The 26,247-nt window shown below is 42.0% G+C and overlaps 1 protein-coding gene across 2 annotated transcripts; it reads right to left on the bottom strand.

The window, feature by feature from the left end:
• On the bottom strand, window positions 1-24,761 carry BEND2 (BEN domain containing 2). Of its 2 annotated transcripts, none has more exons than XM_075264809.1 (11): window positions 24,627-24,761; window positions 20,886-21,036; window positions 19,249-19,317; window positions 16,665-16,739; window positions 15,502-15,603; window positions 14,217-14,730; window positions 13,493-13,693; window positions 12,337-12,458; window positions 9,400-9,628; window positions 8,751-8,954; window positions 1-4,447 (listed from the first exon to the last, which is right to left on the bottom strand). In XM_075264809.1, the coding sequence occupies exons 2-11, from the start codon at window positions 20,973-20,975 to the stop codon at window positions 4,275-4,277; spliced, it is 1,779 nt and encodes a 592-aa protein (XP_075120910.1). In that variant the 5' UTR covers window positions 20,976-21,036; window positions 24,627-24,761; the 3' UTR covers window positions 1-4,274. The 2 variants fall into 2 exon arrangements, with proteins under 2 accessions (XP_075120910.1, XP_075120911.1); XM_075264810.1 differs by having other exon boundaries at window positions 24,669-24,748.
• Between the last annotated feature and the right edge of the window lie 1,486 nt (window positions 24,762-26,247).

Raw genomic sequence — 26,247 nt, 5'->3', positions numbered from 1 at the left:
TTATATTATAAAACAAAATTGACTTCACACATAATAAAAATAACATTTTGATGCTCCATTCTATGGTTACTTTATAATTTTCTGAAACCAGATACAAAGGATATCCTAAATGAATCTTCAAAACTAAGAATAGTAAGGGGATTTCATATGTCCAAGGTCAATAACTTCACATATTGCCCTAGATGAATCATCTCCAGTAAAAGGAGTGGAACTATATACACTTTATTGACTTGAAGTTTTACAAGACTTTCCCTACTAACTTGGCGAGTAGTCACAAACCAGTGACAAAAACACAGTTATCGCCCACAACAGAACACATGACTAGGTCAACAAACACCCACCGCACCCTGCACACTATGGTCCGATTTATAGGAGTATAATGTGGGTCCATATCCTGTTACCTGAAAATTGTAGGGGAAATAATGACAGTAAGACTAGATTCACACTACTGTAGAGAGTAATGGCCATAAGAAATGGACAAAATTGACCATTTTTTCGTAGCCATTTTTGCATTTGTCTGGAACTTAAGTCTATTGAGGGACATACGATATGATAACTTCTATAGTTTGATGATTGGTTAAAATGGACTGTCATTTTTGACCTTCATGTAAATAATAAATATACCCAACCTAGATCTAATATTGGTTAAGCAATATAGAAGGGAAAATTGAGTGACTTCTTTATGTAGGGCCTTAGGATATTACAATCTGCCTTATGAAAATAGTTTATTTAATCATGCATTCCATTTAAAAATATGTTTTTAAAAAATTCACATTTTTTTTACATAATCCCAATTTCCACGTATACCAAAAACGTATGAAAAATCCCTGCAGTATTCTAGAAATTGCCCATACAGCACTATAATCTTCTTATAGTTTGCTTACACAAACACACGTTGACAAATATAGGTTTCCTTTAAACAGCACATGGACTAAAGTCTATTATAAAAAATGACAATGTAAAATGCAAACACCACAGGATTTAGAACATTACAATAAGTACTTTCCTATTGTATCTTAAATAGTTACTGGACATACAGTATATGACAACACTACATTAGGACTCATTGATGCAAACTAGTGGAGACAATAAAAAACATGAAATAAAAAAGAGCTGTGCTCATGACAGCCACGCAGATTGTTGCTTGTATTCTCTACACACATGGAGACAACTCATGTGTACTACCAGTCACACTTACATTCAGCCTGACAGTGGTCGGGCTGAACATGGGTTTCAGTGGACCGACCGCAGATCAGGAAATTTAATCCTCTATCCTACGGGTACAGGATAAATACTTTCTGTGGCATAACACCTTTAAAGAGAATCTTTCACCAAGTACACGTCTTTGCTCTACTGATTCCAGCACAGTCGGAAATTTACCCCCAGCTCTCACCATTCCTGCTTAATAAGTGCTGTTTTGGTGCCTGATATTCTATTTAGGCCTATCACAATTTCTAGTGTAAACCCTTCCGTACTATAATTAGAATCCCCAAAATTTAACCCTCTTCTGTCCCTGCTCCCACATTTCCCCACATGATATGATGCCATTTCAGACTAATTTTATATGTCCAAGCTCCATCCACATGTCAAAGGACACGACTAGTGACAGCTCATAAAGTCTTATGTTTGTGTAATGGCAGTAACCTCTATTACAAAAGTGTCTGACCTCTGCATAAGCAATGCCGCCCCTGCTACCTCTTGTGTCACCCCCTCTACCTCATAGATTGTAAGCTCTTGCGAGCAGGGCCCTCAGTCCCAGTGTGTGAAATGACTTTCTTTATAATGTATCTTTCTGTCTGTATTTGAACCCTACAAATTGTACAGTGCTGAGGAATATTTTGGCGCTATATAAATAAAATTTATTATTATTATTATTTAGGCTCTGTACTGTCAGGAGAGCGGCGTCAGGTAGTAACAGACAAGGGGTGTGAGCTCTGACACTGGCTGCCTCCGAATGGAGACCCGAGTCATGGCTCCTTTCCTGCTCCTACCTGACAGTACAGAGACTAAAAGCATATTAGGCACCAAAACTAACAGCACTGACTTTTTGGGAACAGTGGGAGCTGAAGAAACAATTGCAGCTGTGCTGGAGAAAGTGCTGCGGTCCTATAACAGAGACTAAGAACTGGGGATGGTGGAAGTAGTGAAAGGTCCTCTTTAATCCCGCCCTGCTAGGTTCACTTTTACTGAAGCATGGCAAACAGGTCAGAAAATGGACAAAAGTGTGTAAAAAATGCAGTTTTTGCACTAGTAAATAGACGGGGTAACTCCACTAGGTGACTTTAGGGATTTCTAATTTAAAAGGACATTAAAAATGTCCTGCAAGTAACATTACTCTACAGGATATACATAAAACCTAGTATTAACATAATAACTAACTTCATCATTATCCAGCAATACAGTCCAAATTATGTCTTACAAATTAGAATAGTGGATATCAGTGCTTGCATATTATATACTAAAGACATTTGTGCTCGAGTACCGACACCAAAAGGGTTATTCAGTCTGGACACTCCTAGATCAGCAGTTCCTCCCCTGACATTGAAATAATGTGAGAATCCCACTGTTTTTAGAGGCTATCTACAGGGGAACCTCTCTGCACCCCAAAACAGAACCACATTAAATCACAAAAGCTGCTGTTTTGTCAGCAACCCAAATGGATTTATTAATTATTAATGGATTTATTAATTATTTTTTAACCATTAACTACAACCAGCTTTCTATTTTGTAGCCAGTTACACGCTGTATCCTGCAATGAAAGCTAACCTATCATTTGGATAGGTCACTTTCAGCACAAATGTATACTCGGTGTCCCCTTTAAATAGTAAAGACTTCACTGAATTGGAGCAGCCATACCATAAGACAACATGGCGGCTGGTAAACTGTGGGCAAAGTAAAAGCTTATGTCATATAATAACAAGGCTTCATGTGAAAAAAATAATGCCCCCAATAATGAAAACAGCAAATCAATTGGTCGCAATGGGCAACACGGTTTTTAACTTTTTTCACATATGGACAACTTTTGATCAAAAGGTTTTTTCATTTTTTTTATAAAGATTTCACAGCAATAAATGATGAGATTAAAAATTCCCTAATGTTTTAGAGCCATTAACTCAAGGGGTTGTCCAAGTTATTGAGGGCCAAGTGCAGGGAATTAGTTAAAAGAACAATACCTATTCTTTTCCTCCGATGTTGACCTCTGGTTCTCCTTCCTGGTGTTTGTTGGCTTGCCTCCACTGATCAATCTATATACACAGTGTATAGCTGCAGGCAAGCAAAGTCTCCAGAAGTATACAACACAAGATTACTGAGACCAGTGATAACCTGCAGTGATGTGTGTGTATATGGATATGTCACAACTGCAAAGGACCAGAGCACAGTGCTGGAAGGAAAGGCAAGTAGAAGTTTGCTTCTCATTTTAACTAATTCTCAGCCTTCGGCCAAATTTTGCAATAACTTGGACAGTCCCTTTAACCATTTAAAAAGATACCTAGTCATCTCGTCTACCACCAGATTTGTCCATAAGCAGCTATTAGCAATGGTGTGTTCAATACATGTTAAACATATCTTAGCAGAAATAATGCTTTAATACTTTATACAAATGAGCTAAATGGTGAATCATGGATGTGCCCAAGACACTTTATTTCTAAAGAATGGCATACTACTGAAGCACAGAAAAGGCCCAGTAGCCCAGTGGTTAGCACTGTAGCCATGAGGTCTTAGGTTCAAATCCAGCCAAGGACAACATCTACTAGTAGTTTGTATGTTCTCCATGTGCTTGCCTCTGGTTAGTTCAATTTTCTCCCACGATCCAAAGACATCCTGATAGGTACGCCGTACTTGGGACAGTGTTGACTATATCTGTAAAATGATGAGGAATAGTATGCGGCTATATAACTAAAAAGCATTGCCATACACACCATTGCTAATAGCTACAAGGGTACAAACAGCGATTATCTCTATAAAAACAAATACAGAATAAAAAAAAAACAGGGTGTCTGACAATTTTGAAAGCTGGAGAAAACAATGGAATGAACACGATGCTAAATCCCATAACCACACTATCAAAGACATAAATGAAGTAAACCTAAAAATGAACGTAAAAGTTAAATTTCCATATTTTGCATTGGACTGTATTGAAAAGTAGTCAGTAAAACTGTGTCAGTAGAAAAACTTTTCAGTAGACAAAGGCACATCTTGGCACCAACCAGAACTTTACGGACAGCAAAAAGTCATACTGGACAGTGTCAGAAGCAGGTGGTTTCCTCGGGCTGTCAAAACAATTGATCTGTATTGCCAAGAGAGTTCCTTTTCCGACTTTGCAATGATGCCTTTTTCTGATCGTGGCGAAGGCTTCGGATGGTACTGTTAATCGCAGCAACACACGCCTTCCAGTCCTGACCATTTTCCTTCAGATCAAATGCTGGGTAATTCTGCTGTAGAAAGTCTATGGAAAAATAAGAAACAATTAACTATATTAAAAACTAGGACACTTGTATTTCCATAGAAATACAGCTCTGAGCTTTGAGGCCCAACTCGGATACCCCACTAAAAGCATTAAATGAGTTTTCCACGTGCTACTGTACATATTCAAGACCTGTTCTTAGAATGCCCACAGATCAGTTCACATGACTGCCACTGCTTCTTCTTTAACAGGCCAGAGGTGCCATGTTTATTCGTCACATGGCTCATTTGCAGCTCAGTCCCATTGAAGTGAATTTACGATGCAGTGCTTGGTATTCAATGACAAACCTGCAACACTCACATGAATGCTGTGGTGACTCCAGGTGGGAACGGAACTTTAACCCATTCCCGACATCCGCTTAAATAGTATGGCGGATAACGGGTATTTAAATAAGGTGGCCGCTCAGGAAGTATTTTACAGCAGAGACCCGACGTTAATGCCAGTTATTGCAGGCTGCTTTCAATGTCAGTTGTAAAATTATCTACAACACTTAATGTGCCTCACAGCATGTTTTTATGCACATTATGCCAGCATTATGCTGCATTTTGCTTAGTAAATCTGTCCAGGAGTGTTACAATGAAGGATGCAAACGTGGTCTTTCTGGTGATAGAAAGATATCGCTGTCATAACAAAGGCAGTGGCATCTTCAACAAAAGCTTCATAGAAGTAATGAAGTATATAAACAATCACATTTACACTTTATTGGCTTATATTTTCCTAAAGAGTCCAAGCCCCTTCAGCACAACTAATCTTTCAAACTTTTGATTTTGAAAAGTATATTTTACATAATTTATAAAAAAAATTCTGTGAAATCCTGCTCTGGAGGGGTCACATATATTTAGCATTTTATATTGTAGAACAGCATTCATCTGACACCCAGATCACAGTTCTACCTGTATTATTACTGGAGATATCACCAGTTGAAAACACAGGATTAGGAGTAGCTGCAGCTGTATATAGATATGTAAATCCGACTGTGTTTTCAATTGATGGAATCTCTAGAAATTATACATTTATTTTTGTCAAGCAACACCACTGTTCTAAGAATGACTGAGCTATAACTGGCAGAAGTGCCCCCTCTTCCCCGCCTCAATATCCTCGCATTATACTTGAGCTTGTCTATCCATACTGCAGTGAAGTAATATACAGATTTCTTCTACAGACAGAATTATGGGAAATAATATGATTTCATTATAGAATTTCACAGGAAGTAATTGGTTAATAAAGCACTGTATAAATTGCAACATTTATAAATATTGCAAATGCTGCAAAAAAAAAAAAACCTGTCCAAAAGTTCAATTATGCTTTAGAAATGTTGAAGCCACACAATAATCTTCATAAAACAGATTCATTATGTATCAAACTAATATTATTGTACCTTGTGTTTATGCCCCCAAGTATTCTAGATATGCCTTATGGTAACAAGGTACTGCTTTACTTGTGATGTTTACATCATTATTACATTACATTATTTCCTAGACAGCAACAAAAGCCAAAGGTTTTATTTGAAAATAGTTAGGTAGGTAAAGATGAGGTCCTCAGAGCGCCATTCAATAATTGTAAGGCTGACACCCCTAAATTAAAGTCATACACCACAAACCATAGCACAGAAGTGCTGCCACCAGATGCTTCAGGACACAGGGGCGGATCCAGGGCCGGGCGAGCCGGGCAACCGCCCGGGGCCCCGCGGCGCGGCCGGGACCTAACAAAATGGTCCCGGTCGGCATGTCCCGATTCCAACTGAGCTCAGCGTTAAAGCAGGAGCTGACAGCTCCTGCTTTAAACGCCTATGTATTCAGCTAATCGGCGGTAGGACGCCGATGAGCTGAATGCATAGGCGTTTAAAGCAGGAGCTGTCACAGCTCAGCTCCTGCTTTAACGCTGAGCTCCGGCATTTGTAGCCGCGATGTGATGACGTCACATCGCGCCTACAATATGTGTATGAGGGAGAGAGCTGCGGGGGAACAAGGAATGGTGAGTGTGTGTGTGTGAACGTGAGAACGGCATGACACTGGGGCAGATGGAGGGGGGAGAACGGCATGGCACTGGGACAGATAGAGGGGGAGAGAACAGCATGACACTGGGGCAGATGGAGGGGAGAGAATGGCATGGCACTGGGGCAGATAGAAGGGGAGAGAACAGCATGACACTGGGGCAGATGGAGGGGGGAGAACGGCATGGCACTGGGACAGATAGAGGGGGAGAGAACAGCATGACACTGGGGCAGATGGAGGGGAGAGAATGGCATGGCACTGGGGCAGATGGAGGGGAGAGAACGGCATGGCACTGGGGCAGATAGAGGGGGAGAGAACAGCATGACACTGGGGCAGATGGAGGGGGGAGAACGGCATGGCACTGGTGCAGATGAAGGGGGGGAGAACAGCATGACACTGGGGCAGATGGAGGGGGAGAACGGCATGGCACTGGGACAGATAGAGGGGGGAGAACGGCATGACACTGGGGCAGATGAAGGGGGGGAGAACGGCATGACACTGGAGCAGATGGAGGGGGAGAACGGCATGGCACTGGGACAGATGGAGGGGGGAGAACGGCATGACACTGGGACAGATGGAGGGGGGAGAACGGCATAGCACTGGGACAGATAGAGGGAGAGAACAGCATGACACTGGGGCAGATGGAGAACGGCATGACACTGGGGCAGATGAAGGGGGGGAGAACAGCATGACACTGGGGCAAATGAAGGTGGAGAGAACAGCATGACACTGGGGCAGATGGAGGGGGAGAATGGCATGGCACTGGGACAGATAGAGGGGGGAGAACGGCATGACACTGGGACAGATAGAGGGGGAGAGAACAGCATGACACTGGGGCAGATGGAGGGGGGAGAACAGCATGACACTGGGGCAGATGGAGGGGGGAGAATGGCATGACACTGGGGCAGATGAAGGGGGGAGAACGGCATGACACTGGGGCAGAGACGGCGGGAAATGAAACTGTGGGCAGATAAAGGGGGAGAATGGCATGAAACTGGGGACAGAGATAGAGGGGGGACATGAAACTAGGGGTAGATGAAGGGTGTATATGAAAATGGGGGAGAGATGGAGGGGGGGGACATATAATTTACGGGTGACTGTAGGAGGATTATACTGTGTGGAATCACATGAAAATTGAATGAGAATGGGTGGAGTCAACATAAAAGTGGGCGGGGCCTAATTTGCTGCGGCGCGCTGCGTTTTGTTCCCTCTTTCTAGTCTTCAACAGTTGGGAAGTACAGGTTAGAAGTGCGAGACCCCCCAGTAAGTAGGGCCCCGTCAAAGTCAATTGCCCAGGGCCCCGCAAACCCTGGATCCGCCACTGTCAGGACACTTGTGTTTACTGCTATTTCCTGGGATACATTTGTACTTTTCCATTAGAAGCAATGAAAGTCCATGTGCAGCTTTCCCCCCAATTAGTGGTAAATGTATCTGTCCAGGAGCACCGTATGACAGCATACTATGTATCTGGATGGAGTTATATTCTTAGGCCACTGGAAATTTTTATTTCGATGTAAAACTGCTTTCACATGGTGCATTTCGCACACACACAAAAAAAAAGCCTGTGTTTTTTGTGCAAAACACACTTTTATAAAGAATAATGTCCCATAGCGGCCCCTGCTGTTCCATAGCAGCCCCTGCACCCAGTATAATATTCTAACTTTAATAAAAGTCCAATTTGTGCCACTCATTAGCTATTATTATACTGTGGGGTCACTTCAGACCCCAGATTATAGAAGGGCCAAGAGACAAACATAAAAACCAATGTTACTCAGCTACCCTGCACTCCAGAGTCGCTCCACTCTCTTCGGCACTTCTGCAACCGTTGACTAGGATTCAGGGGTCACGTCAGTGCAATGAGGTTGACGTGACCCCTGAGGCCCTATCAGCAGTCTCTTACATCAGTTAGAAGCGCAGAAGAGAACGAAGTGGCTCCGGACAGCAGGGAAGGAGAGTAACATTATTTAATATGTTACAGCACCTCCCCTGGATCTCCGCTTATTATACTGTGGGGTCTGAAGAAAACCCAGTATAATAATAGCAGTTTCACTTCGGCGAGGACTCGGGCTGCCGTGCCAGAGACATAAGCATCCAAGAGTGGCACACGTCCCAGATTATGCATCACCAAAGCAGATTATGTGTAAACTCTAAGTCAACAAGGATTGCTAGGAGATTTCTGCCTTAGAACTGGCAACACTGTGAATGATGGATGAAGCAATTCTATATAACAACTGTAGCACGGTATTAAAATCTGGTCACATGTTTTAAGAAGAAAAAAACAATACTGGTACCTCTTAAAGCAGCAATTCTGTTGGAGTCTAATGGAAGAACACCACGTTCCGCGTTTCCATACACATTGCTCTTCACAAGTATTTCCTCCGTGAAGAGGTGCCTGATCAAATACCTAGCAGAAAGTTCAGGACGAGATTTGCCTTTACCAATATATATGACTGAGAACGGTAACTGCACATTTCTCCAGGGTTCACCAAAACTTTCTACAGAGAGAAAAAAAATAAATTATCATTTGCCTCAGCTTGATACAATATCACGTTGGATTATCAGGATAAATACCTGATAAGTACCAAGAGGCGCACTTACATTGCAGAATGTGTAGCAGGGGGAAACACCCCTTTTTTGGGATTGTGGGGTTCTCAACAGTCAGACCCCTATTGATTAGGTATTTATCCTCTATCCTGTGAAAGGAGGATAAATATTTTTTTTGGCATACCAAAAAGTACACAATGAAAGTGAACCTTTGTGGGTATAGGAAGTGAGAGAGCCCATAGCTTGTACATCAGGTATCTGAACAATTTAAGGTGCCAAAAACAGTTTTTACATAAATGTAATGGGTTAGAAATGCTCATGGGGCTGCATATCAATAAAGAGTAACACTTTAGAAAACACACAATAGTATTCTTCCTTTAAATGATGGCGTGTTACCTATGGGGTCTGAGGCTTTTTGTTTGGCAGACATTCCAATCTTCTGCGGTGTAGATGCCTGGTTATTCTTCTGTTTGTTCACAGTATTAGCAGGTAGAGTGTTGGTCTGTGTGACATCCTGGACAAGATCTGAAACATCTACTTCATTGTCCTCTTCAGTCGCATCATCAGAATCCAAGCAAATTGAATCATCAGGAACTTGGGATGAGGCTTTAGGATAAACACTGAGCTTAAGGAATATATATATAGTGTTAACAAGTCAGGAAATTTTTTATATGAAATCATTGTATTTGCCACAGCCTCTTAGGTAAAGTATTTGCTAGAACCCTTTACTATAACAATGATTAAAGGGACTTTTAAGGCTTATTAATTGATAACCTATCCTGAAGATCGCTGAGGGTCCAACACCGAGGAGCCCCAATTAGCTGTTTAAAGAGAACCTTTAATGTTCTCATAAATATGCAGCTTTCCCGTTATGAGCCCCGTGGCTGGTGATATCGGTGCTGTTAATATTGGCAACGGTATCTCCCCACTTTCAGAAAAGTGTTCCTTACAGCCTAGCGTCATCACTAGGATGCGAGGTACACCCCCCTTTCCTTCTGACAGTACTCGTCCATAGCCTTGTACTTCAGAGAGGGCATTCTGTACCGCACAACGATGATGCTGAGCTGTGAGGAATGCCCTTCAGGTGAGCACTACGGCCTTTTCACAGAAAACCAAGCACAGAGATGTACATTGTATAACATATATTATATACATGATCTGTGAAGCAGAAAGTACTGCTTAAAACAGCTAGTCTGTGGGTGTCCCAGACCCCACTGATCTTCAATTGATGGCCTATCCTGAGGATAGGTTATCAACTGATAAATCCGGAAAACCCTTTTAGGCTGGGGTCCCTCGTGAATACCGGGAAAAACACTGGGTATTACAGTACCTGCAAAGTGGATAGAATTCTGGCTAATCCCATGCACAAATTGCAGAAAAAAATCTGATGTGTTTTTATAAACTGCAGCATGTCAATTATACTGATGAAAACACTGGTGTTTTCCGTATAGCTACACTAGAGACAGGAAAACTACGGACTTTCTGTGAAAAGCGTGGCAGAAAAAAAACGTGATGCGATTCTGGCACGATCTTTTCCGCAGCTCTTTATATGTGGGTCACTAACGTGGGGCCTTAGCCTTAAAGTGGACCTGTCATGTCATCAGGAAAATGCGGTTTTATATACCGCTAGAAATTCGACAGTGCACTGAATTCAGTGCACTGTGGGCTTTCTCATTATGTTCCCCAGGGCCGGAGATATCGGTGCCGTTATAACTCTGCCCACTCTCAGAAGGACGTTCCTGACAGCCTAGATGGACTGTGTGGAACGCTCCCCCTGGTAGTACTCGCCCATGGCCCTGTACTGTCAGAGGAGGCGTTCCTTATCGCCCAGCGATTACGCTAAGCTGTGAGGAATGACCCCCAGACTGTACTTGTCCATAAGCTAGTACTGGGAGGGGGGCGTTCCTTACAGTTCAGCATCATAGCTGGGTGGTAAGGAACGCCCCCTATGACGGTACAGGGCTTTGGGCGAGTATTGTCGGTGGGGGAGGGCGCACTGTCAGATTTATAGTGGTATATAAAACTAAATTGTGCCTGAGGACATGAAAGGTCCTCCTTAACCTGCTTGACTCCACAGTAATGAAAGAGATTTTCCAGGACTTTTACATTGATCACCTATCCTTATGATAAGTCATCAACTAAAGATCCATGGGTGTCCCAGGTGTTAGACCCATATTGTTGGATCAGCTGGTTGAAGCCCGTGTGGCGCTGATTCAAGTGACCTGGTGGGGCTGCAATACCAAGCACAGATGTTGCACAAGTGTATGGTGCTGTGCTCGGTAAGTACTGAAGTGGCTGAAGCATTCATGAAAGCCCTGTAGACTCTACAATCAGCTGATTGGCCAGAGGCCTGGGTGTTGGACCCCTGCAGAGCTTCAATTGATTATCTGGCTTCACACGACCATGTATCAGCCGGATTAACAGGGAATTGGGAGTGGGAGCGGGACTTCTAGCATCAAAGTAATCTATGATCTTGTGTAAGGGTCACATGAAAATGTACATAATACAAAGATTCCAAGTAATTTTTTTTTTTTTAAAGAAAGAAAGCCGCAACAGTAAACAAGATCATGCATAATCACTTCAATCCCTAGTACAGATCAAAGTTGACCCCACCCCAATTCTGTCCTCATGTATATGTTGGCCAGGGGCAGATTAAGGCTATCTTGGGCTCTAGGCCTTGTGAAGTCTGTGGCCCCCCACAGTATAAAGTTTTAAAATGTTCTGACACTTCTATTATAGATATGCTACAACAACCAAGTTTACTCCATAGATACAATAACAGAATATAATATAATACAATATATAACATATAATAATATAATATATATATAAAAAAAAATACATATAATAACAACAGCACCAAGCTTACTGCAGAGATTTGGTAACAAAACAAAGCTCAGATACTTGCAAAGAGTTAGAAAAACAAATCAAAAAACTCCTGTGGTTTGGAAATGCATACTGTCCTCATACATATGCAGTATTCATCAAACAGCATGCAGAATGTGGACAGAAACTGAATGCAAAAGTAAAAATGAGCATGACAAGTGGGTGAAAGTCACAGCGGAAAGGCAAAGCTCTGCTTCGGCTTTCTGCCATGGGATGCTGGATGGGCAGAAATGGCAGAGGAATTTTAAGAAGAAGTGGGCATCACCTGCATGCCCAACGTGTGAGCATACCCTATTGTTTCTTAAAGAGTAGTTACTCCAAGTTTTCGTTTCTGTTTTGTTTTTTTATAAAATGCATTAAATCTAGCCATTAGTGACTGAAAAGACAAGTATAATAATGGAAAAAGTATTTTTACCCAGAACATAGAAAGAGCATATGAAAACTTACTGCAACTCTCTTTGACTCTAAATGCAAATATCGAATCATGGAGTTAACATTTGTAATGCAGGTTTTCCAGTCTTTTCCATACTCGCCAAGATCACACTCTGGAAACACAGATCCTATAAATTCTGCAAAACAGAGTACAAGAGAGGTAATCCTAAATAAGAAATTTAGACTGTGAAGATGTCACCAAAGTTCCTCCATTGTTTTTGTAAAAGTGCAGCAACTGCTACTGATAACACTGGGAAAGTAATGATGGCATGGTGACTTTAGAGAATATCATGTGAGAAGCAGAGAGGCATTTAAAACAGGGGGGCTTTGAAAAATTTGAGGTTACACGGTAGCTCTCAATAGTATCTGCAGGTAGAAGAGAGATACCTGATGTTTGAACAGCAATCCACGCCAGAAAAAACAGGTCATACTATGATCATGTGACCTCTTGAACCAGATGAAAAGCAGGATGGAGAAAGACACTAAAGCAGATAACTATGACTATTGTGGGAACTGTCTTTCAGACAAAATAAAGTGCCAAAAACAAATTATTGAAATGTCCCTTTAATTTGTCACAATATTCATGATCTTTGCACGGCTGCATTCCTGATATACATAAAGGGGTGGGGCTACATCGTAAGACAAACACAGAAGAAGCCAGAAACTGTTAAATCGTGATGCTAAAAGTACCACTTCTCTTTTATCTTATTCCTATTATGAAATTTAAAGTCCCCTTCTGCCCTGTGTGGCCTATGTAACTGAACACATCCAACACATGTCAAAATGCAGACGGCTTAATGTCTTATATCTGTGCATGGGTGACATGTTTGGTTACTGTTTAGTGCCTGAGCAGAAGTGGATGAAGCCAGAGACAACTGAGGAAGTAGTCTTTTGGATAAATTATGATAAATGCTGCTGACCGAATACTGGTCCACAGCAGGGAAACTTCAATTGCAGTCTAGGGTAATAAGTATAAACAGCTATATTCTTACAATATAAGAATAAGTTTATGGCCTCTACAGGATTTATTCTCTATAAAGTGGTCAGTTGGAACTGCTCAGGTAACACATTTTATTCTGTTTAGCAGAGAGGCCCTAACAAGTGTCCACCATCAAGAATGTGTTCAGTATATAATAAGTTAATATTTCATTATTTCAATTTCCATTATTACCTCTTATTGCTGCAACCTTTTCATAGTCAAGCGCCCTCAGTCCCTGTATGCCTGGTCCTGTAGTACTGCTTAACAATTCCTCTTTTGTGAACAAGGTACGAACCAAGTAACGGGCTGCATACTTTGGCTGCGTCTTCTGTCTTGCTTTCACCAAGACACTGCTTGGGACTTTGATATTCCTACTTGGATCTCCGAGAAGCTCTGAAAATAAAGCAATGAGAATAAACCAAGGAAGTACTATGCTTCTTTTCTACTTTTTCAGTAACCTTGTCAAAATTTTGAATAACTCAAACACTTTTAAACCGGGGCCCCACATGGTGGAGACGCCGTGGGAAAAATTGCGGCGTTTTACAGTCAGGTCAAAGTGGATGAGATTCTAGCGAATCTCATGCCCACTTTGTGGTAAAAACTGTGGTGTAGACATACCGCGATTTCCAAGTATAATTAGATAGAAAGGAAACCTCTGTGCACTTTCTGTTTCAAAGTGCTGCGGGATGAACCGCGATGCGTTGCTGTCACGGTTTTTCCTGAAGCACTTTTTCGCTGCGGGACGCCATGTGAGCCTTAATTGGCTGTCCCAGAAAACATTCATCGCCTACCCACATTTATCATCAATCCTGTGAAGAGGTGGCGATTGTTTTGGTAGGACATCCACTTTCGAACATAACAGTCATTTGGTCAGTTACTATTACTGAGGGGAAAGGAAATACCACATTTAACTTACCATACATGGGACCCAGCTGAACTGAAGATGAAGGTAGTTCTTCACTGGTAATGTTCTTTTGGCCAGGGATGCATGGCAGCAACACTGGCTCAATCTCTGAAATAGTTTCCCCTGCATTTTGACCCATTGATGAAGTTGCGAGAGGTACGGAGATGATTGGCGGAGAAGAACAAGTACTTTCCGGCAAGGTTTCCATTTTTACTTCTCTATTATCTTCATCTGATACAGTAATGATTGACTGCAAAGAGTGGGTAGATACAATGGTGGGCAGAGGTGGACTTGATCTGTAAACCATCTGAGTTTCTACTGGAAGTGGTATTGAAGGAACAGGTTTAAATTTTGGGGTGCTCTGATGGTGCAGTTTCCTTTCCTCATCAAGCTTTTGTGGATGGCTTGGAGTGTTTCTTGGAGGCTGTAGAATCAATGAATGTGGGACTCTTTGGTTTAGTTTCCGTAACCTCATATGACCATGGGATAGGGGCTGAGTAGCCCGAGGTTGGAAGTTAACTGACCTCTGTATAGGCATAGTAAACAAAATGATGTATGCTCAGTTTGTGACCATTTATTCTTTGCACCATTGCATCCAACATAAAAAATGAAGCTAACTTTGCAAAGTCTCATGATTAAAAATATTATACCTTTCATTGCTTCAGTGCAGAACGTATGTATCTTCATAACAAACAATCTGAACAGTCTAATCTGCAGTCATGTTATTCTCCACTGCCTCTGCCCTGTTACCTATTGCTAACCTAGTTGTGGACACTGAAATATTGCCCTAGGTTGGAACAGGTGACATCTGGTGCAGCCATGTTAGTATAAGGGAGGAAGAAAACACAGAGCCCTGAGCCAGACAGAATATTACTACCAATACTAAAATACTTTGCCTACTGTGTTCTGACCTTATAGATTCATGAGCAAGTCTGTCAACAAAAGATAATATTACGGCCCTGTGATTCACAGCTTTAAGAGGTTTATTTTTATGCAAATGAGCTGAAAAGCACTTTTGAGGAGTTCCTTCTCCTGACATTCTCTTCTCCAGATAATCACCCCTAACCACCACCAAACTCCAGCCCCATTGATTGAATGACATTTCCAACTTTGTCTGCAGTTACTGACATTAGGATCACTACTGAGGCTGCAAATGATGCAATCTCAAAAAATCATAACCAAAAACTAAGCATATATTTTTTAATCTCTTGGCTGCTCATATAGTATAATGCATATTACAAATGTCTTATTAATGAAAATATATACAATAAAGCATTAAAAAGAAATGAATACTCACAGGTTTAAATTGTGGCTTCATCCGAGCGTGGTGCATCTCAGATACTTTTCTCTGGAGTAAATCCATCTTCTTATCCAGTTTGAGAACCATTTCATACATTGCCTGAAATGTTAGAATGTTGCATTCAGCTGAAGTGTTCAACTATCCCAGTTTAAAAGAATAAAAATGTTCACTTATGACAATGCTACTAGTACAAGTCATGTCCTTCTCAAGTTGTCCCCACAGTTTCATGACCCCCTCCTGGTTGCCACCATAGTTTTATGTAACCCTCCAGGATTTCCACACAATGTAATTTTCCCCCAGGTTGCCCCCACAGTATCACATCCCTCCCAGGTTGCCCCTATAGTTTGATGTAGACTTGCAGGTTGTCACCCTCCCCAGGTTGCCCTCACAGTTTCATGTCCCCCCCTTCAGTTGCCCCCACTGTATGTATCAAGCAAAGAAAAAAAAAGTAATACTCACCTTTCCTCAATCCACTGTTCTCTTCTCTCTCTGATGCTGGTGAGTCTATAGAAAACTACAGGTGCATAATGGACAACTCTATGCTTCGCCGTTGTCTGGAGGATCCCAAAGAGATGCATGGGACCCACTTCTTGGAACAGCAGGACAATAAATGCAGGACTGTCCCGGTGTCCCAAGGGGGACCCTGCAACCATAGGGCCCAGTACAAGTGCACTTTTAGCCTTATGGTTAAAGCATCCCTGAGCCAAATGATGTGCTTCTATTCTATTTCTTTTTACAGCAGCCACTTACCAGCTATCCACCAGTCACAATAGGTGATTTCACAGCTTTACTACTCCTTCCCCTCTGCATATTGACCTCTGCACAGGTCATAGAGAATGCCTAGAAAACTCTCCCATAGAAGTCAAATAGGGTCTGCTCTATGGTCCTTGGTTATTCTCCAGTAAACAGGAAATGAAAGACTATTTTAGGCTTAGTACACCCTACTTTAAACAGCAGAATTTTTAGTTTTTTTTTTAAAATATAGATAAGAAGTTTCTTAAAAAATGTGTTTAACCTAAAAAGCAATAGATCATTTTCCCTGACACATTCCCTTTAAACTAAGCAAACTTATAACAGACATATGAATCTACTGCAGTTTTTGTGAGGTAGATTCACTGTAGAGTAGGAACACAGTAAGGATGTGCACATATCTCCTATACCTGGCAATAGCTGAGAACTTCTGTGAGCGTAGGCAGCGGTTCTCCAGAGTAAGAGACATCTGACATGACGCTTGCCTGATGAAGAAAGAAAATATCTATTAAGATATCACTGGCATATGATCTGTGCTTTCCGTAAGCCAAACAAGCATACAGGTTGAACAGGTTCATATTCTTGGACATTCATCATTTATTTACTATCAGATACTAGTTAGATTAGAAGTTTTTGGTGTGGTCATGAAATGTCTTTATTAACATATTAAGGCAGATTTTCTAAGCTAAATTAGTTAGAATTGTGGCATAATTTATGTCTACATGTGGTGTCCACATTTAATATACTCTTTAATAGTATATTTTTTGTGTCATCCAAGAAGGTGGCATGGGGAGAGAGGTTTAAAATGCACCAAGAATTGTGCCATGATTTTGATTCAAAGTCAACTAATAGCTGGTGTAAACTTAGACTAGACAGCTTACTTGGAGGATTTCCCGGACAAGACTAGGGAAAGGTGGGAGGGGGGTGTTGGTGCGGTGGATGATGAAACCTGGGGAGCTGTGTTAGCCCTGACCCCTATACTGTCCCCTAGTGAAGCAAAGAGACTGTCTCATATTTATCTCTTGTATAGGGTCTATAGGATTCCACAGTGACTGTTCTGTATGCATATCCGTTCCGATGCCAAATGCCCCCGCTGTAAATACTAAATACTTAGACTAGACAGTCTAAAAATACACTAAATGTATCCCCCAGCATTAGCCATTGTGATAAATGTGCTGTTTAAATTGTTGTACACACATGTACTGTTTAAATATTAGACAGGATTAGCAATTCTTTCCTAACATTTATGGCATGTCCCTTTGACAAGTTTGTCAAAAAATATTTTAAGGCTAAGATTCCACATTGCGGAAAAGCTGCTTTTTTTGCAGATTTTTTTTTTTTTTGAGTGGATTGAGCATAATGGTAAAGTATAGGCACTTCCATTTCTTTTGTAGCCACTCCACTCCTAGGTTTGGCTCAAAAAGCCCATAAGCTGATATTGACTACTGTTAAATTTCATGTTTTGCTAAAGTTAGAATCTAAGAATGGAAAAGGTCATGAAGTAGCATTGTGTGTGTCATGTCATTCTTGACAGACTTAGGGACGTGGTGAAATGCTGAGTATATGTAAAAAAAACAAACCTCTCTTTACACAGCACAACATGTCAGTCATGGTAGCCAAAGTTAGGGCTATGTTCATACAGGGAACGATCCAAAGTCCATGGAAGGGTCATACATGGACTTATCCATATGAGAAATTAGGTTGGACAAGGGTAAGGCCGGGCTCACATGGGAGTTTTTTTTGGACTGAATCCTGAGGCGGAGGCCGCCTCAAAATCCGGTCCAAAAAATGGCTAGCCGTGACTGCACCGGCATCCAGTCGCAGCATTCCACTCCGGATTAGGCTCAAATGAATGGGCCTAGTCGGAAGGAAGGTGTTGCGAAGCGGACGTCCGCAGCTGATTCAGCCGCGGAATCCGCCTGAAGAAAGGGCATGTCGCTTTTTATTATCTGCAAGCGGGAAAAACCACTCACGCAAAAAGGAAATGACCGGCTCCTATTGAAGTGAATGGGAGGCGTTTTTTTTTTTTCTTAGGAGGATTTTGACCTGGATTCCGTGTAAAAATCCTGACCAAAAAAACTCCCGTGTGAACATAGCCTAAAGATTTCTCAGTGTGGAAGCAGAGCACTGGCACATCTGCATTCATTCTCTTTGTTTTAATGCTTGACATCTATCACTTACACTCTGTGTTATTTTAACTTTGTTTCATTTGTAGACTTTTTGTAACCTAAATAAGTTTTTTGAATTAAACAACTTTTTTGCTTCAATCTATCCAACGGGCTCCTGCTGTATTCTGGTGTCAGTGAAGAGGTGCGTAATGCTATTTTACAACTGTATAACTGTAACTCAACTTTTTTTTTGCTAAAAGGATACAGTACTTATGTGACCTTTTTTTGATGATAAGCAACTAAAAAAGACCAATCGGCAACAACGTATGGGACAGGAGCACTATGCATAATTTTTAGAAGACATTCCCACACTTTCATAAAATAATTACAATTTTATTAATGTTTAATAAAAACATATACAACATATACATATAAAACATATACAGGGGGAGACTTAGTAACTGGTTATCATAATTACCTGTTCTGCTTCTTTTTCTATGAATGATGACCCCGTTTTTCATCCATTATTGGTAAATACAGAGGCAATATGTTGCTATGAGGAGTAGACTGGACTGTGTCCCTCTATAGCTCTCTGTTTATGCCATAACTATCTGGGGCATATAAGCCAGGCGCTTTTTAACTTCTATATTTATTTAAGGCACCTGGGTTACGTACCCCAAATAAATTAGAGACGGTTTTTAACAGTTCGCTCAGGTCTTTCCCCAGTATCATCCTTGCACAATTTTTTGTATCTTGTCTTTGTTTTTATTAAACATTAATAAAATTATAATTATTTTATAAAATTATGCTTTTTTGATGTTAGTTTAATGATTTAAAAAGCATAGAAATGAAAACAAAAAAGAGAAAAAAAAAAAATCAAACTTACATTTTCATATTCTACCTCATACTCGTACTCTAAATTATTAACCTCTTCGTATTCTTCACCCATACCCATCTGTATATATGGAGACAAAAGGAAAACCACATTGTTAAAAATGCCAATACATAAATGCATAAAGAGGATAAAATAACATAAACCGTAAGTTTAAAATAAAAAGATGATAAAATAGATGGACATCCTATCCTATCCTACTAATATTATATTATCCTATCCTATAGTTTGTGGGTTTGGATGTTTTTTCCTCAATCACGCAAAAACGGCTGAACGGATTTGCATGAAATTTGCCACATACATAGATAGGAACCCCGATTAAAACATAGGCTACTTTTTATTCCGGTAAATGACATCACTACACGACCGCAGTGAAGAAATGTAGGCTCACACAACACTAAAGGACCTGTGATGACATCATCACAGGTCCTTGAGCCATTCTAGGATAGGATCATGCTAGGCAGTGGGCGGAGCTACATGCTATTTTGTGGGCGAAGCTATATAGGATGAAGCTGGACAGTGTGAAAGCTGATGAAAATGGAGTCTCATGGAAGAAAAATCCAAAAAAAGGAAAAAGGTAAATTAAAAAAATAACCTATTATATTACTTACCATATTTTTCGGACTATAAGACGCACTTTTTTCCACCAAATTTGGGGGGAAAAGAAGGGTGCGTCTTATAGTCCGAATGTGGCACCTGGCACCCGCTGTACTAGAGAGACGGATGCCGACAAGGGATAGACGCAGGTGCCGGGGCCTGAGACATCGCTGCGCTCCTCTGCCCTGCATGAAGCCAGCAGCTGCAGGGGTGATGCTATTCCGCTCCTCCGTCCCCCCCCCCCCCCCCCCGCCGCTGGCTTCATGCAGGGCAGAGGAGCACAGCGATGTCTCAGGCCCCGGCACCTGTGATGGCGTCTATCCCTCGCCGGCATCCGCCTCTCTAGTACAGCAGATGCCGGGTCTGTAGTCTGTATCAGCGGCCCCTTCTCCCCCGGGGCTGGTCCCCACCGGCCCCGTACCTGTGAAGTTGCAGGCCGGCTCCTGCGCGACGATATCGCAAGAGCCGACCTGTTCGGGTGAGTTACAGTTGTATTGCCGTCTACGGGACTTGCAATCAAGTGACCGCAGGTTCAAGCCCCCGGGGGGAACAAAATAGTAAAAAAAAAAAAAAAAGCTTTAAAAATATATAATAAAAATATGAAATAAAAGTTCTAAATCACCTCCTTTCCCTAGAATATATATAACAGTAGAAAATCATATATCATAAACCGCCGGGGTTTTTTTCAATATAAGGTGATCTAAGCAATAGATATTCCCCAAAATGGTATAACTAAAAAGTACATCTGGCCCCGCAAAAAAAAAAAAAAAACACTCTATGCGTCCCCGTACAGCTGCAGGGTCACCTGTCAATGTGGCCTTGCAGCTGTTGCAAAACTACAACTCCCATATATTAAATATTTTACCATTTTTTGCTTCAAAATTTTTTTTCCCTATTTTCCTCCTCTATAACTTATAGTCTGAAAAATACGGTAACTCCTGGAGTATAAAGCTATTTAAAAATGTTATTAAGACTGTAAATGATGGGCAAGGAGGGATGGCTGCTTGGTCTGTTATGACATATGATACACATACCGTAGTGTCTGACATCAAGTTGCTAATTTTCTGGCGCTTGCGTGGAACACGAAATTCCAACTCCTCAGTAGTATTGACATCGTTCTGCATGGCTAAACGTAGAGGATACAAGTCTGTCCACAACTAGTCAGTGATAGCAGATGTTCATCCTCTAAAATGGAAGCAAAACACTGAAAGTTTAATTAATTTCTGAATTCAGAGAGCAAAAAGTACTGAAATGTAACTCAGACATAAGAACACTTTTTGTAACATATTTTATAGGCTAATGGACCTCCTCTATCAACTACATGCGAAGGGTTGCTTCACTTGCAGATTCCTTGACACAGATTCATCCCATCACTACTCTTACAGGGATTCTTCAGAGCAATGCAGCAATCCCTTTCCATATTTCCCCAATAAGGGTCCCAGTACCGCATAGACTGGTACCCTCAGTTTGGCGCCACTCTGCTTGAAGTGGTAGGCTATCAGCAGAACATGCGTCTGGAGGATAGTTATTCCACTTGAACCCATCCTCTTAGACTACATTCACAGTCCTGTAGAAATCCCAGACAAAAAAAAAAAAGTCCTGCAAGCCCAACTTTCCTGTCCGGTGAGGCCAGGCAAACTGTATGGTTTTTTGATTCTCATTTACATAAACAACATGTAATACTAAAAATGGTGGCTCAGTGCTCAAACCTACTGCAGGTGGGGTCCTGCTTTGTATCAGTACTAGGACAAGATCTGGAGATGATCCTCCTTTGTTATTTCCACCCACACTCCAGAAACACTACACGTTTCCTTCCCAGTGAACACACAACAAATGATAAAACACTTGTGTGCAGTTCTCTGCATCTGTTATATCAGTTTTCAGTAGCACATTCCTTTGTGTAAACAATGTGGAGACCATGGGTGGGAGGAAGGACTGCTCGAATGAGCTTCGTGTGATCTTTCTTTCAAACCATCCCAATGGCTGCAACATGAAATTGACCTGTGGAACATTTTCAGGTTTTAGACACACATAGCAGATATGATCAGTCTTCTGAAGCTACAATCAGGAGTGGATGTGTTTGCATTGTATCTCCCCTGTGTTTAGGTACCAATCGTGGATTTTCCTTCAAAATATGCAAAATGGTGGCCAGATCTGTAATTTTATGTGCATAAGGCTGAAATCTGCCATCTATTTTTAATTAAGTTGTTTTTTTTTTTAATATTGTGTTGGATCTATGAAAAACGGACTGCAACAGATGTGCTGTGATGTTCACTAATCCATATACTTCAATGGGGCAAATAGTAGACAAAACAGACCAAAATAGAGCAGCTATAAGATTGTGAAAAAAACACTGGACATGTTAATGGATACAGTAGGGGAGATTTATTATTATTGGCAGCTTTCTGGAGTGAAAAAAAAGTCCCAAACCTTGACTTTATGCCACTTTACCAAAAAGGAGCATGGGATAAAAATTTATTAATAACATTTACGCCAGAAAACGTATAACAGATGCCTCAATCCCTCCTTTCCCATAAGACAGTCACTTTGCTGAGTCTCATGTTTTTCAAAGCATTTACATCAAAAGTTCTTCCCTTAGGGTTTATGAGCTGGTGTAGATTTCAGCACAGACACAGAGCATAAATCAGGAGCGTCCTCCATCAGCACAGGAGATAGGAAGCTAAAAATGGAGGTCTTTAGAAATCTCCTCCATTATATTCGACAGATCTGTGTACTGCCATGTTTAAGTGATTCCCAACTGTGTGCTGTCAGAGCGTATAAGAGACAGCACAAGGATCAACACTGACACCTTAAAGGGATTCTACCACTAAAACAACTTGATGAGTTCACTCGCGCATTGGAGGGCTGTACGGACCTTACTGAGCATGCGCAGTTGGCTCTAACAGGGTCTCTGCTGTCAGAGCCGACTGCGCAGGCGTCAGACATGACGAAGAAAGAAGACGACAGACAAGGGGAGGAGGCAGATGACGAAGAAGGACGCCCCCATTGCTGCCGAGACCTCATTAGCGTACCGGTATTTCTAAGGAACGGCGCGATGGAGACCACATCTAAAGGTAGGAGACGAATAGCCTTTCTTAAGGCTATTCCGACGTGGTAATTAGAAAAAAAGTTGTTTTAATGGTAGAATCCCTTTAACTTCAATGATCTTATTCAAACCAGATTTCTGAACTGTCCTATGTCAGGATCAATTCTCGCACTACACCTAGCTGCCCATTTAAGGTTGCTTTCACATGGTCAGTGTTTGGTCAGTGAGTGTGAGCCAAAATTAGGAGTGGAGACTACGCAAGGATCAGGTACAATAGAAATATTTGTAGCTGTTCTGTGTAATTAACCCACTCCTAGTTTTGGCAATCACTGATGAAAATCACTGATTGTGTGAAAGCAGCCTAAGGCCTCGGTCACATCTGCGTTGGTAATCCGTTCGGGGAATCCGCATGGGGACCCCCCCAAACGGAATACCAAACGCACTGGCAAGCGGTGTGCAGTGAAAGCACACGAACCCCATAGACTATAATGGGGTCTGCATGGAACATGTGGACAGGAAAGTAGATCGTGATGATTCCTGCGGGCAGCGTGTAAAGCACTCGGAGCCCATTATAGTCTATGGGTCCATGTGCTTTAACTGGCACACCGCTTGGCAGTGCGTTTGGTAATCACTTCGGGGAGGGGGGGTATGCCCATGTGGACTCCCCGAACGGATTACCAAATGCAGATGTGAACTAAGTATGTAAGTATGTATGTAAGTATGTGCAAAAAACTGACAGAGAACAGAAGTCATGAGTTTGTGGTCCGATTTTCATGGATGGTTTTCACCGATGCGGACATTTTTTCAAAATTGTGGTAAATCTATGTACTGTACATGTACTAAGTAAAGGAATGTATCAGTTTCTTACTTATATCACTCTTTGGGACGGAGCAGCTACAAGTCACTGGCTATAGTTGATTGTCTATGAGAGCCGCACTGATTGGGCAGCGGTGTCGTCTTATAGTACGCTGCCCTCGGAGCCACACTATAAACAGAACTGCTATAGACGAGAAAGGTGCCAGGAAAAGAACTGTAACTCCCTGGGTATATCTACTAGGTATATAGCACCTTGAGAACAGTCTATATGAGCCAAGGTTAATGAGAAGGAAAAGACGTAGACAAAGAAGAGTGTGTATAAGAAGAGTGTATACGTTTTACAAATAACTTACAAATCTTAAGTATAAAATGATTACTCATGTGGCAAATAAATGGGGATTTGTGATGGCCATTCCCTAATAAGCCCAAGCATACTACCCGTAGGAGTTATTGAGGGACAAACAGAACATACACTGGATATTAGTTACTGCCTGAAGACACTGCTGTAAATCATATGGAGGTAAAAGAGAATAGTTCTAATAGTAGGAGTTATAATCTCCTATTATAGCACTGCCCCTATTGAGGGACAAATGTAAGATACAGCAGGGACTGACCACTATAATACAGAGAATATCTTATTACACTGCAGATACCCCATCAGGACACCTGTAAAGCTAGTAAGTGTATATGCCAGGGGATGAGTGTCCCGGCCATCACATCACTATAGGGACAGGTCCTACATTACTAATCCATATAGGAAGCAATGTAAGAGGAGGACGCCACAGGATCCCCTGCCAGGTCCAGCAACTACAACCTAGGTTCCCGTATCCTTGGCTTATATAAACAGAGCTGCCCCCGCCCGTCCTCCCAGCACCCCCAACCATACACATTGTACGGGGAGGGGACAGCGCACCTGACCACACCCGACATCGGTCATACAGAAAACCAGACCAACCGGCGAATAGGGGGCGAAGCAGCAACCTCGGTGCACGTATCCGGACTGGAGCAGGCGACGGTAGATACAAGATCCTACTTGGCTAGAGGACCTTTGATGATGTCATGAGCATGTGATCGGTCACATGAGTAGGAGGAGTCAGGGTAGCAGCTGTGCTGGATGCCAGGCTTGTAGTGTGGAAAGTGCACAGGGTAGAGCTGAGTGTTGTGTGATATGCGCTGAACTCGGGCTAGGTGTTAGGGGTGCAGCTCTGCTATAGGCTCTGGACCACTAGGAGCCCCAAAGGTCCATCTGCAACATCACATATACCACTGTTCTAAATAGCACAAGGTTGGCAGGGGCCACCCCATTACTGAATTTGCATTGGGGCCAAGGAACTTCAAGTTATATCTCTGCTAGGTGTGTGCTTAATGTATACAGTCAGTATACAGCTCACTCATACACAGACTCACTCATACACATAGTTGTAGGTGCTATGTGACGTCATCACATAGCGGCTACAAATGCCGGAGCGCAGCGTTAAAGCAGGAGCTGAGCTGTGACAGGTCCTGATTTAAACACCTATGTATTCAGCTCCTCGGCATCCTACAGAGCCGCTGAGCGTAATTGCCCGGCCCTGGATCTGCCCCTGGCTCTGTGTGCGCAATGTGTGCTGTGTATGCTCTGTGTGTGCTAAATAGAGCACTGTGTGTGTAATGCGTAAACATACTCACCTGTCTAAGGTCCTTTGGTGTCCTCCCAGCGCAGTCCGATCCTACTCTTCGGCTGTCTTATTTTGTGAAAGTCCACAATGGCTGTGACATCCCAGGTCCCTCCCTTGCACTGATAGCTCTCCACTGTCAGAAAGGTGGGCCTTACTGCCTAGCATCATCACAGTAATCTTCCATAGCATTGTAATGTCAGAGGGAGTGTTCCTCACCACCCTGCGATGACGCTGAGCATTAAAGCCTGCCTTTCTGACAGTGAGGGAATATTGGTGCTGAAACTAACTACACCGATATGGGCTTGCATGGCATGCGCTATTAATACACAAATGCAAAATACACATATGACGTACATATTTACAACGAGAGCCACAAAATACATATAAGCAGCGTCACTGTGGGATGCTGCAACTGTGCTTACACTATTAACATGCCTCATGTATTAGAGTGGCTGCCACATGCAAATGGGAGAGTTCCCTATGACACAGAGCTGTGGTTCACTTGGTGCCTGCTACATCTATATGTAAAAGCAGCCCCATTATAACACATTACAACAAACACACACATTAGATCCCCTCCAACATTATACTATGAGAGTGACACAACCCTACATGAAAGGACCCCAGAGAAGTGGTTCCCAATGGGAGATACCTCCAGGATTACAACCACAAATTACTGTTATACTATGGGGTCTCTTCAGACCCTCACAATATAATGATTGGAAGCCCAGGGGAACTGAACAAACATAACAAACAGCGTTACTCACCTCTTCTGGGCCCTGGCATGTATCTAACGTCCTCTTCAGCCCCTTCCAGTCTTCCGAGTGAAGTCAGGGAACACTTAAAGGGATTCTACCATTAAACTACCTTTTTTTC

This window comes from Leptodactylus fuscus, chromosome 2 (genome assembly GCF_031893055.1).
Source record: "Leptodactylus fuscus isolate aLepFus1 chromosome 2, aLepFus1.hap2, whole genome shotgun sequence".
NCBI classification, from domain to species: Eukaryota; Metazoa; Chordata; class Amphibia; order Anura; family Leptodactylidae; genus Leptodactylus; species Leptodactylus fuscus.
The sequence above is the reverse complement of the archived record's forward strand: the minus strand, read 5'-3'. Positions and strand labels throughout refer to the sequence as shown.